This window comes from Nerophis lumbriciformis, linkage group LG11 (genome assembly GCF_033978685.3).
Source record: "Nerophis lumbriciformis linkage group LG11, RoL_Nlum_v2.1, whole genome shotgun sequence".
NCBI classification, from domain to species: Eukaryota; Metazoa; Chordata; class Actinopteri; order Syngnathiformes; family Syngnathidae; genus Nerophis; species Nerophis lumbriciformis.
Window position 1 is genome coordinate 8,827,209 of NC_084558.2, and position 13,527 is coordinate 8,840,735.

General features: G+C 41.1%; 1 protein-coding gene across 6 annotated transcripts in view; it reads left to right on the forward strand.

Annotated features, from left to right (window-relative positions):
* Positions 1 to 13,527, forward strand: part of bahcc1b (BAH domain and coiled-coil containing 1b) — a 182,559-nt gene that overhangs the window by 137,201 nt on the left and 31,831 nt on the right. For all 6 annotated transcript variants that reach the window (XM_061967479.2, XM_061967478.2, XM_061967477.2 and 3 more), the window contains 5 exons: positions 2,851 to 2,991; positions 3,954 to 4,126; positions 5,300 to 5,663; positions 8,998 to 9,792; positions 12,737 to 12,888. In XM_061967479.2, the coding sequence (XP_061823463.1) occupies positions 2,851 to 2,991; positions 3,954 to 4,126; positions 5,300 to 5,663; positions 8,998 to 9,792; positions 12,737 to 12,888 (1,625 nt within the window). The remainder of the gene's footprint in view (positions 1 to 2,850; positions 2,992 to 3,953; positions 4,127 to 5,299; positions 5,664 to 8,997; positions 9,793 to 12,736; positions 12,889 to 13,527) is intronic.

Sequence of the window (13,527 nt, forward strand, 5' to 3'; positions counted from 1 at the left end):
TGTATAATGTTTAGTTTTTTTAAGCATTTTCCGCAACATCTTTGCCCTAAATTAAAAAATTACAAGCATATAAATGGCAGTACTACACTAGTACTGGCCACTAGATAAGACCCAACAAATCAGAGTGTACTGTTCAGTATTGTGGTCTGTGATTGGCTCAGGTTAAGGCAGCATTACCTTCTTCTCGATTATGAGTGCAAAGGTAACTAAACGGTGTTGTTTCATGTCTAGAGGGCTCTCATAATGTTGAAAAATATGCTTTAGCTATGAAAATATTAGACTTATAAATAAGTGTTCCTACTTCACGGAAATTCATTTATTATTAAGTACATTTAAAAGCAATAAACGATGGATTACTGTACTCATAACTATTAATGTACTATAATATAGTTGTAGTTGGCGTTTTCATATCATCGCTTGTGCTATACATTAATCTCTATACATTTCATCTAGTTGTATCTTTGTAAATACTCAAATGATTTATTCTGTACATACGTACATCAATACTGTATGTTCAACCACATTTCCTTACCCTGTATTTTTTTTGTGCATGTGAAATGACAATGAATAGAATCACAATCCTAATGATAAATACGTGCGTAAATAAAAATAATTCAATAAAAGAAATACAATTTTACAGATTAATGATAATTAAACATAATAAACAAAACATTTAAGGATAATTAATACTGTTAGAGTAGTAGGACATTTGGTTTGTATAACAGCTAACCCTGATTATATTTGAATTAGTGCTGTCAAATGATACATTTTTAAAATCAAAATAATAACACTTTTGAATTTTTATTCAAAAGTGCATGCCTATATTAAATAAACTTAAAGCAGCACTAAGTAACTTTTCAACCTTTATAAAATATTTTCATAACTTTTGGGATGATACATGGACTTACAATGACACCTCTGTCATAAGGGGGTGTGTGTCGTTTTCACTGGCACTCAGCAACTTTGAGGAGGGTGGCAGGAACCCTGCCACACGATGAACTACAAATGTTCTGACTTGCTTTATGGCATACGTCAGTCCCCATTTCCCCATTCATTACAAAGATGGAAGTCGATGCAAACGCCTATGTGCAATTACTGCTATCATGGCCTAAGCTGCAAAACAACCAAAAAAAACGAAAAGTTTTGTCTGAAAAGACAAAAAAAAGAAAAGGGGAATTGAAACATTTGCCCGGCTGTCACTCGCTGACGTGTGCTCAAAGACAAGGGAGATTTCAGACTGATGCTGTCTTGGCTCTGTTCCTGCTTTACTAGTAAGGCACTTTCGATGCTCAAATCAATATGATAATGCTAACATTAGCTATCGAAAATGTGCGTGGTAGCAATGAATAGCCACAAGCTTGATAGTTTGCAGTTCCACACTGACACCACCAGCCACACAACAAACTCAAAAGTACTGTATAAAGAAAAAAACAATGCGATGACTGCAAATCACAAATTGAGTAAAATATGTCAAAGATCAGTTATACTGAATCATTGTGGTATTACCGCGTCAATCTGTATGTACGTGACAGTAGTTTCTGATGATTTACGACGCTATGCGCTGGTCCTCATGGGAAATGCGGTCTTCCTTCGGGCAAAACACGACCGCTGTGGTCCACTGGCGCCGCCAAAATCCCCCAAAACTGAAAGTTCTTAAGTGGGGCTTTAAAAAAGCTTTCAATATTTGGACAAAAATGCAATTTTATTGTCAGAATGTAATCCAAGAACATTTTTAAAAATGTTTTTGACTACTTGAATGCACATTTATTTGCTCAAAACTTGGTAACAGTTTTATTTAAAGTCCAATCATTGTGTATTTTGAAGTGAAATTTACTCGCCAACACACTCATCTTTGCAATGACCATATTACAACCCTTACCGCCTTTCAGGTAACCATCCAAGGAGCATGTAGAGTCAAAATAAGTTACGTGATTAATCAGCATATGCAGTCGTGGTCAAAAGTTTACATGCACTTGTAAAGAACAATGTCATGGCTGTCTTGAGTTTTCAATACTTTCTACAACTCTTATTTTTTTGTGATAGAGTGATTGGAGCACATACTTATTTGTCACAAAAACATTCATAAAGTTTGGTTCTTTTATGAATCTATTATGGGTCTACTGAAAATGTGACCAAATCTGCTGGTCAAAAATATACATACAGCAATGTTAATATTTGGGTTACATGTCCCTTGGCAAGTTTCACTGCAATAAGGCGCTTTTGGTAGCCATTCACAAGCTTCAGGCTAGAATTAAGGTTTTAGAATGTCCTTCCTGTGTGGACAATGCTAAAGAAACAAGTCCATGTCAGAAAACCAACAAATTTAGCTGAACTGCACCAATTTTGTCAAGAGGAGTGGTCCAAAATTCAACCAGAAGCTTGCCAGAAGCTTATGGATGGCTACCAAAAGCGCCTTATTGCAGTGAAACTTGCCAAGGGACATGTAACCAAATATTAACATTGCTGTATGTATACTTTTGACCCAGCAGATTTGGTCACATTTTCAGTAGACCCATAATAAATTCATAAAATAACCAAACTTCATGAATGTTTTTTGTGACCAACAAGTTTGTGCTCCAATTACTCTATCACAAAGAAATAAGAGTTGTAGGAAGTATTGAAAACTCAAGACAGCCATGACATTATGTCCTTTACAAGTGTATGTAAACTTTTGATCGCGACTGTATACATGATTAATGCAATCATTTTTTGTGATTAATCACAGCCTAATTTGAATGTTTAAACACCTTTTCCCCCACATCTGGTTTGGCTGAGTGCACCCTAAGACCACCATGTTGGAAATGTTGCTCTAATTTGACTGTTGCTCTCCCCCGCCTTCTTTCGCTCCAGGTCTTAACCACGTGGGTATGAGTGCCAGCTTCCCCCCAGGTTTGCCCAGCCCTCTGCCGCCTGTGCTTGGTTCACTGAGCCAAGACCCCAACTCCCCGCTGATGGTTCTTCCCACGGAGCCTGGGTCTCATCATCACCTTGGTACATCCCAGTACACACACACACACACACACACACACACACACACACACACACACACACACACACACACACACACAAGAGCAGAACATGCACCCCCCCCTCCTTTTCTCCGTTGGAACTGCTGCCATTTCTCTCCCAGAGTTTTAGTATCATTGGCTAATCATAATATAATGCTCAACTAAGTCCCTCTGTCAGTGGGAGCGTGTTTTATAGCTTCGTTAATAGGAGCAGCTATTTCCATTGCCCTCAGCCGGCATTATGAAAACCATTTCAAGTGACGTTCATCTCTCTCGTGACAGGGCTCTGGCTAGTGTGTGCGCGCACGGGTGTGTGCGCGCACATGTGTGTGTGTGTAAACTTAGTTGTGTCGTCATGTCTGGAACAACATGAGTCGTTGCTCAGCGTTAAGGGTTGTGTTTTACATCTAGCCACGCTGGAGTTTGTTTGTGTGCGTGTGTGTGTGTGTGTGTGTGTGTGTGTGTGTGTGTGTGTGTGTGTGTGTGTGTGTGTGTGTGTGTGTGTGTGTGTGTGCTTCTTTACAAACAGGCTGTGAAATTTAATTATCTCCCGCCTTCCTTTGCTCCGCTCTGTGGGAGTTCCTGCAGTGAAGGGAAGTGCATCCACTGAACCCTTCCCCTGGGAAACATTAGCCCACTCAGGCTAATCTCACAGAACAAAGGTTCCCAGTGACAAAGCAGCCAAGGAAGGCATATATATATATATATATATATATATATATATAGGGTGGGGCAGCACACAGGAACACCAAATCTAGGATAGTTAGTAAAAAGAAGGAGAATGAGTGTTGTGAAGATGGCCTCAGCCAACGTTGCACAAAGACAACCTTTGTGACACACTTGTTATCAAGTCTTTGATATTGTTCCTTTATAAAGCAAACTACCTTTGGCTTTCAAGTCAATATCAAGCTTCCCTCTTTTTTTTTTGTTGTCTGCCCTTTCCAGACGTTTTAGAGCAGTCCGGTCTGTGGCCTCCTGTGTACAGCGCCCGGGGGCCCCCACCTCACTTGCAGCATCACCCCGTCTTCTCCCGATCCTCCCTCTTACGGCAACAGGAGCTGTACGCCTTGCAACAGCACCGCGCCATGGAGCATTTGCAGCGCCATTCCATGGCACAGGTACAGTTCATACTTATGGACAGAGATATTTTTGGATAGAACCTGCAATGACGAAGGGTTATGTCTACTCCTGTTATATTTTAAATATCACCTGTGTCCAAGATCACACCAATGGCAATCAAGGCTAGTTAAGGCATTAATAATAAATCATGTAAGGACATGTTCACCCATCAGAAGCATTTGCAGCAAAGGCAACATTGACTAATTACTTTTAAATATAACACTTTAATGTTGCAATGTAAAATATATTTAAACAAGACAGACATTTAATGATAATAACAAAAATTAACTTGTGCCGGCCAAAATACATTAAAACGTTATTTCCTTCTTACTTTCCCAAAAATTGTATTGAATTAGTTACAAACTTATTACTCCTTCATTATGTCATTACTGTAGAAAGTAATTATTACTTTACTATTTTTATTAAACCTTCAAATGGGAATTATCCTGCAGAAATATTAAGTATATTCTTTCATTATTGATTCTAACAATCATATTTTGTTTTACTTGTAGCACAGATGGCATGATTTATTTAACTGTAAGAAATTACATTGTAAATTCACAGTAACATTTACAGTGCTTTTCTATTACTCCTGTGAAATATAAGGGTATTGTCATTTTTACAGTCATTTGTTGTTAACGTTACAGTACATTTTGATTACAGTATGTTACTGTGAAAATGCTGTGAAATACTGGTAAAAAAAAATGTTTATAGTGAAAGCACATACTTATCGTTTTTAATCATTCTTAGTTTATTTTCTACTTTATTTAATTGCTATTATTACAACCCGCCTTCCACCCGAATGCAGCTGGGATAGGCTCCAGCACCCCAGCCACCCTGAGCGGGACAATGAATGAATGAATGCTATCATCGCCACTGTTATATTCACTTTCTTTATTTATTCATTATTTATATAAAGTTTTTACATACATATTTATATATGTTTTATATCATTCTGTAATGACCTTTCTTGTATATTCTCCAGCGTGAATGCCTCAAAAGTTGCGTTCTTTCTCAATTTGTTTCACCAGTGTAAAGAAAGCTTTTTGTAACTTGCCTGTGCATGAAAGTGCTACAGCATATGAATAACGTTTGAGTGATTGATATTATATTAGGTCAAATGCCTTTCTGATAACGACTTAATATTCATCTCCATTATTTGCGTTCAACAGCGCAAACACGACGAGCACGCAGTGACAGTTGAAGACTGCCCTTCAGCATCGAGACCCCCAACCTCCTCCTCTTCTTCCACCTCTCATGTGGCCAAACCCTTCTCACACACCCCTCCCCCGCCAAAGACCTCCACCCCATCGCCGGGGGTGTGCCCCAGTAGTCGCCAGTCACCCTGCTACCATTCCCCGTCCAGGCGACCTCACCCGCCGAATCCGCTGACCCCTGCTCCGAGTCCGGCGGCGGCTGCCCCACGCTCGCCGGCGCTCAGCCCCGCGCCGTCGCTCCTGCCCAAAGGCCTGGAGAGGGGCAGCGACAGGGGAGAAGGACAGCCGCCTCAGGACTACCCACAATCCTTAGAGCCTGGTGAGTGGGAATGTTAATGATTCGATAATAACTGCTGTGCTTGAAGAGCATTTTCAAACGATTTAATGAACATTACATTACAGTTCATCACTTGTGTTACTGTCTAAGTGAAAAACAGCAAATAATTAATGCATTCCCCAAACGCGGCCACCGCTGCTGCTCCCTGCTCCCCTCACCTCCCAGGGGGTGGAACAAGGGGATGGGTCAAATGCAGAGGGTAATTTCACGACACCTAGTGTGTGGTGTGACTATCAGTGGTACTTTAACTTTAACCATTAAAAACCCCTAAAATATAGTTTTTTTGATATCCTAAATTAGGGACCCCCAACTGGTAGCTCACCAGCTGATTTTAAGTAGCGAACCAAAGCGTCAAAGAATATTTGCTGAAATGTTCAGTAGTTTTTTTATAGCTGTTCAATTCAGACATATGTAATGACAAATGACTATAAAATAGCAAAAATACATCGAGTGGACATCTGCTTCCTAAATAAAGTGCAATCTAAATGTTGCCAGTAATATAAATAAAACACAAAATCCTTTTTTTTAATCCAAGAAGCTTGAAAAAAGAATTAAAAACCTGCACGAGAAATACATCTATATTAAAATATTAGATGCAGATAAGCAATTTCTTTCAAATGTAAAATGTGAGTTGTGGATACCAACATTTCTTCAAATGTTCTGGCTATGCAAGCATTTTTTCCTTTGGGCTGAATAAGAAAAAAATAAAATGAGTGGTTCTTCTTTTAAAAATGTCTCTTAGAAGAATTCAATTCATTGGCCTCTGATCAATATCAGCTGATTTTCTTGTAGTTGTATTTTCTTGCCGATTAATGCCTTTTAATACCGATTACAAACGCTGATCCCCTCTGGCTAAATTTTTTTTTTTTTTACTGTCCCTGCTGACAAGCTAGCAGCTAATTATGGATGTCCAAACACAGCGTGGAGCCGCCCCCCTAAACTAACAATAATGCCCTCCATTACGGCAAATAAACTGCATTTCTTAGTATCTTCAGTATCATTATCACTGGAGGACGAGGCTAAACATGTTACACACTGAGAGCAAGCAGGAGCAGGCCTGCTAAGCTAGTTAGTAACAACAGAAGACATAAGTGCTTAGTAAAGTTTAAGAAGTGTAGCAGAAAGTAAGCAGCTATTAACAGGGAAGTAACAAGTAGATTAATGAGGGTCTAGAAAGAGGATAATATAACAACTGTTGGTGTGTCAGCATTGTCAGTCACAACACGACATGTTTGAGGAGGGCCGATCCACCCATCAATTGGTGATGTTAATACCAAGGATAGTATCAGTATATAATCGATACTAGAGTGGTTGGATACATTTTTAATTAATTTTCTCAAAATCTTTTTTTTTTTTTTTTTTGCAAATTCGAAGAATATAATTTCCGGGACACAGGAGGACATTGAGGGCAAAAACAAAGAATTAAAATGAGTAGTAGATAGTAGTTTTTGCTTTTGTTTAGTTATTGTGTACTATTGACTTTGTTTTGATCAAACAATTGCATGTAATAAAAGAGAATAATGAACTAGTTGAAATACGGTGCTGATATTGTTAAACTGTCAAATGCACACCCCATAAATACATTGAAAAATGAACAGTTAATGCATGTGAATATCTGTACGGGCCGATCTCTCTCATGAATGATCGTTATCGGAATCGATGGGAACGTCCCTGAACCCTACAATACGCCTCTTGTGGATGTTAAACACATTATAAATGGAGTTATACACATTAAGAAACAATTACAGTCACACTGTATTTATACTTACTCAACATCACGTCTTGTTAAAGCATCTTCCTACTGAATAATGTTGAGGGAATTGATTGACCTGTGAGACAACGCCCTCTGTCTACCTTTTTCCCCCCCTCCTGCAGATGGCGCCATCAAGCCACTTTCATATTTAATTGACCATAAAAAGATATATTGTACTTTCGGGGCTATACGAGTGCACCGTCATTTAAGCCGCACCCGCTAAATTTGAGAATAACAAATATTTTGACATATATTAGCCTCACCGGACCATAAGCCACAGATATATACCGGTATGAAAGATTTTGTAAATATTTATTTACATATCTTGTTATGAAACAGTGCCTGTCACATGACAGTAAAACAGCTGATCAAACAAAACAGAAGTCATCGTCATGGACCCACTAGCTGTGTTAGCAAGCTTTCCAATCAGTTCAACAGACTCAGCAACTCCACGCTGACGTCTTGGTGGATTTCAAAACTCAAACAATACATTTGTAAACATGTTAGCATATTAGCTAATGCTAACGAAGCTAGCTTGATTCCATTGCGATAGCACGTACAAATATGCATGATAACACTCCTACAGACGTCACACATGGAACAAATTAGTAAGTATGAATGGTTTTAGTTATATTGTAAAACTTACAAACGTCGCTTGGAGTGATGAAGAATCTTTTTGAGCAGAAACGTTGTAGACGAAATGGGATATACTTCGGGTTCAAGGCGCGAAATGGGAAGTACATTTTGAACCTGTAGCACCTGCAGTGAGTGAACTCATCGAACAGATGGCCCCATTTTACAAACAATAACACACTTTTCCAGTGTCTCTGTTGGTTGCTATTTGTAGAATACAAAACATTATGGCCGTCAGCGAAGAAAAATCCATAAATTAGCTGCACCGTTTTATAAGTCGCAGGATTCAAAGCAGAGGAAAAAAGTACCTGCTTACAGTCCGGAAAATATGTTTTTTTCACATTTCAAGCACAGCTTTTCTCTGCGTTTGTGCAATTAAATGGCGGACCGCAAATAGTCAACTATGGTGACACAAGTATTGGGACGCTGACCAAACTCCGTCCAGCTGCTTCAGTGTCTTGAACTGACAATGCCAGCTAAAGATGCCTAGCAGTAAACCATTGAGGTCGGATAAAGAACACGGACCGTCGGTATAAGCGTGACACCTGCACTCCCTCCCCTTCAGGGGTCCTTGAGAAGTGCAGGCGGAAGGATATGCATTCATCTGGCTGCATTGTCAAGGGGGTGGGAGGACACCATCAATAATAGGAGTGCTTGTGTGACAGGGCCGGTGCTGCAATCACAGGGAAATGGCAGGGTGTCATCAATATCCTGCGCGCGCACACACGCACACACACACACACGCAGTGTATAGAATACAGTACACGTTCACACACTGCTGTCAGTGGATTATGCCACCTTTAATCACATTCTTCATTCTGTCTGCCACAACTGAACGATCATACATTTAAAAGACAACACATGTATAAATGAAAGCAAATATTCCATATTGTGGGAAGAGTTTAATTCCTGTTCTGCTCTTCTCCCCAGACTTGCCACCTGTGTACGCTTTCCCTCCGCTCGCCATGGGTTTCAAGGCTGGGGCCTCGCCGCCTCAAGCGCGCTTGGCTGCTGCGCAAGCCTCGCAGACAGCGGTGCCAGCGGAGCCAGCGGAGTTCGACTCCAAATCTCTACTTCCTCTCCCCCTCATCCCACCTCTTACTAAAGATGAGACCAGGAGAGACTGTGAAGTGGTGGAAAAGGAGGAGGAAAGTCAGGAGGAAATAAAGAGATGCTTCGTTTCGGCGCCTGAGAAGACCAATTCTGCAATATTACCTTGCTATTCCCCGTCTTCGGTCCTGAACCCAAGCAGCCCTGCCACGGCCACAGGCGAGGTCCTGCAGCCACCTGAGTTAGCCAAAGACCGCGAGGATGAGGAAGAATGTGGGAAAGAAGAGGATGAAGGAGAAAAGATGGCAACAGAATGCATTGTGCTAGTAGAGGCTGCAGAGGAGAAGGAGGAGGAACATGAAGAAGTGGTTGTAGATGGCGAAGACGAAGAAGACGCCGTCGAGAGGAGTTTAGATGAAGGCCAACCGACGTGCTCTTCGACACGTGCGGACCTCCGCCTCACCGCCAGCACGGCGGCCCAGCAGCAAGGCGCCTATATGTGGAGCCTGGAGCTCCTCATCGCCGCCGCTCTGTGCGCCACCCGAGATGCAGCGCTCCCGCCCGCACCCCGCGCCCAGAGCCCTGCAGGACACCACGGCATGGAGATTCTGGGAGAACTGGCTGAGCTGGAGCTCCAGAAGAGGAGTCTGGAGAGCAAGGGGATGGAAGATGAAGGTAACGATTCCATCTTTTAACTTTGAGAATTTAATTTGTGCTTTCACACACGCACGCACGCACACACGCACGCACACACACACACACACACACACAAGCACAAGCATGTCCCCCAGGCTCTGGTGTCTTGCTTTGCTAATTAGACCCTTTCCTTTTAAACACTTCTCCTGTAAGCGCTCCTATTTTCCCCTTGTCCCTCCGAGAGAAAGTGTTTTTATTTATGCCAGCATCTGCGTGCGTGTGTCTGCGTGTGTGTGTGTGTGTGTGTGTGTGTGAGTGTGTGTGTGTGTGTGTGTGTGTGTGTGTGTGTGTGTGTGTGTGTGTGTGTGTGTGTGTGTGTGTTAAAGCTGTTAAGTAATCCCAGATGAATCCCTGCTCTCTCCCATCAGAGTCTACGCGTCTCCCCACCAGGCTGTTTCCCGCCTCTCCTTCTCACTCTTTGTTATATTCTTTTTCTGCTCTCCCCACCTCTTTTCCTTAATCATGTACATAAATCCTGCCTTTTGTTGATGGAATAAATACGTGTAAAAGTCATAAGTCACTCTTCTGCGTGTGTGTGACAGATCTAGTGTGTGTGCATTGTTTACATGCGCACACACGTGGCTTGCATGTGTAATAATAATAATAGGTGCGAAATCAATAAGTCCTGTCATAGCGGGCAAAACGCTCCCCAAATCGCAGGGCATTTATTTTAAAAACCTGCTCCGGCTTCCCCGCGTAGAACGTTATTAATACCGCTGATGGCATTTTTTTTGTCACGGTGACTGTGTTTGGGAGATGAAAGCAATTCGGAGGCAGATGCATTCACGCTGCTCATCGGTGCGGAAGAATATCTCCGACGTTTGCTGGAGATTGCAATTACAGATTAAGAGGAATCAAGAGATACCTTCTCCTCTGTAGAAATTAGCGCCTTTTATTTGCACACAGACAGAGGAGCTTTATATGGTCTTTCATATTTATTTTATATTAAACTTCTGCAGATTTAACACACTTCTCATTACTGGTCTTCCTTTTCTGCAGTTTTCTGAAATCTGTCTTTCCTCTTTTAGACCACAAATTGAGAAAACAATGCAGTTTTCAGCTGGTTGCCATAGGTAATGGTGCCAGCAACTCAGAGTGGTTTGTATGGAAAATTAAGTACTGTCAGGTTCTCAACAAAACGGTTAGCGATGCACTATACCTTTGGTTCTCAAACTTTTTTTTTACCAAGTTCCACCTCAGAAAACATTTGGCTCTCCAAATACCACCATAATGACCAACATTAAAATACAGTAGCATTCATTAAAACAAGGCACAGGTGTTGTTTAACAAGTATATCTAACATTTTTGGCTACTGTAACATTACACACAATTTGAACAGTAACACTGTGTTTGAATATTTAATTGATTCTTTGGCGTACCACTAGATGGAGCCCGCGTACCACCAGGGGTACACGTACCACAGTTTGAGAATACCTGCATTATATCATGAATAAATATGCTCACATATACAGTAGTTATTTATATAAAAATGTAGTGTTTCTATGGCACATACTATTTTGCATTACGGGGCTGTCCAAACTTTTTCCACTAAGGGCTGCACACTGAAAAATCCAAGCATGCATTTTGATATTTTTCATTTTCAAACCAATACAATGTATAATTTTTTTAACCTTTAGGGCGCCCCTCAAGTTTGGCCTTGGGGACCCGAAAGCATCTCAGTCATAAAAATGTAAAACTAATATATAATTTATCATATATATTTTTTTAAAGCTTACATCTCTTGATCAACTTTAGGTCTATCTGTCGATATAACGTTTTTTTTGCTGTTGTATGTGCTTTTTGTCAAAACCCTGTTTTTTATGAAAAAAAGCACAAAATATGCAATATATTACCCTAAAAAAGATTTCAAAGTAGAATATGTGAATATGTGGATTAACTTCAGGTCTATCTGTTGATTATGAGTTTTTATTATTTTTCATATTTTATGCTCTTTGTCAAAAAAAAAAAAAATGTCATGGCAAATACAAAAAATGCTATATTTTCCACAGAAATATTTTCTAAGTGGAATATTTGATGTGAAGTAATTGGAGCCTTGAAGATGTCAATAATTCATAACAACATTGATTTTGATTCGTTATTATTTTTTAAGCAATGATAGTTTAAACAAATACATATAGCCTGCATTGCAACTTGTTCTCGTTACATAGCACCTGTTTGTGCTTTTATTCTACTTTTTTACATTTATTTTTTTAAATAGTATTTTTTGAATGTGCCGTTAAAAAATTGGCTGCAGGCCGCAAACGGCCCCCGGGCCACACTTTGGACACCCCAGCATTAGTACATACTGTAAGTGCATGCATGGTGACACTGGATTTTCTGCACAAAAACAAGAATACTCTATTTCCTCAAAAAGTTGCACACGAAGAACATTTTCATCTTCCTCAATGCTCTCCACTCCTCCAAAGGCGAAATTGGCTTGTGTCCACGTCCATAATGAGGAGATGTGGGAGAATAAATAGATAGCTCAATAAACACTTTACCTCTTATTGCTTCCCCTCCCCTTCCTTCTTTCTCCTCCCTCACGACTCCTTTGCAGTCCTCATGTCTCAGCGAAACTGCTGAGGTGCACACTGACTCTGTGTGTATTTCATCTTCTATGTAGGTGTGTGTGTGTGTGCGTGTTTCATGAATATTCTGTTTCATCCACCTGGCACTGTGACAGTGACAGAGCTAATGACATTGACAGATATAGAGATGGCGCGCGACGTCTCCCTTCGACGCGAGCGTGCGCACACGTGTTGTTTGTGTGCACGATTAGGCAGGAACAGCCGTATACATCAAATAAACTACACGGCTAATACCATAAACATCACCGCTCATGAAATAAATCAGCTCGGCGCGTCGTACCGAACTGTCAGCCGCCAAAGTGATGTACCAATCTGAACACCCCGTCTCTCTGCAGGTGAGCGCCTGCTGACCTTCGACCTGCACAGTCTGGCGACGCTGGCGGCCGCCCGCGCCTTGGAGATGGGGGGAGGTGCTGCTCAACAATGCCCAATTAGGAGAAGGCTCAACCTGCGCAGGAAGTGCAGCTGGACGCCTCGTCATGGGCCGGTGAGGCTTTGCTCAAGAGAGTATTTTGTGTTTATTATAGCTCCGGCATAGCACCAACATTAGCGTTGATTGGCCTTCCCATTGTAATTAAATAAGCTGTATTTTCTTACCCATATCAATAAAGGTTTACAGCAGGGCTATTCAACTGGCAGCCTGTGGGCCAAATCCTGCCCAGCAATGAAACTAGGACCAGTGCAAACACTTTGGCGTCATTGCAATGACATTTTAAACTCTTAAAGCAGAGGTCTTCAACAGGGAGTTTTAGACCCCCAAGGGGTCCTCAGAGGTACTAAAATGGGGTCTTGTTTCATTTAAAAAAAAAAATCATATTCCACACGCAATTTTCCCACAAATGAAAATGTCTTTAAATGCATATTAACATTGATCCAACACACAGTAGTGTAGTTCAGAAATGCTCAGTGGCCTTGTGGTTAGATTGTCCGCCCTGAGATCGGAAGGTCGTGAGTTCAAAGTCACACTGAGTCATGCCAAAGACTATAAAAATGGGACCCATTACCTCCCTGCTTGGCACTCCGCATCAAGGGTTGGAATTGGAGGGTTAAATCACCAAAATGATTCCCGGGCGCGGCCACCTCTGCTGCTCACTTCTCCCCTCACCTCCCAGGGGGTGAACAATGG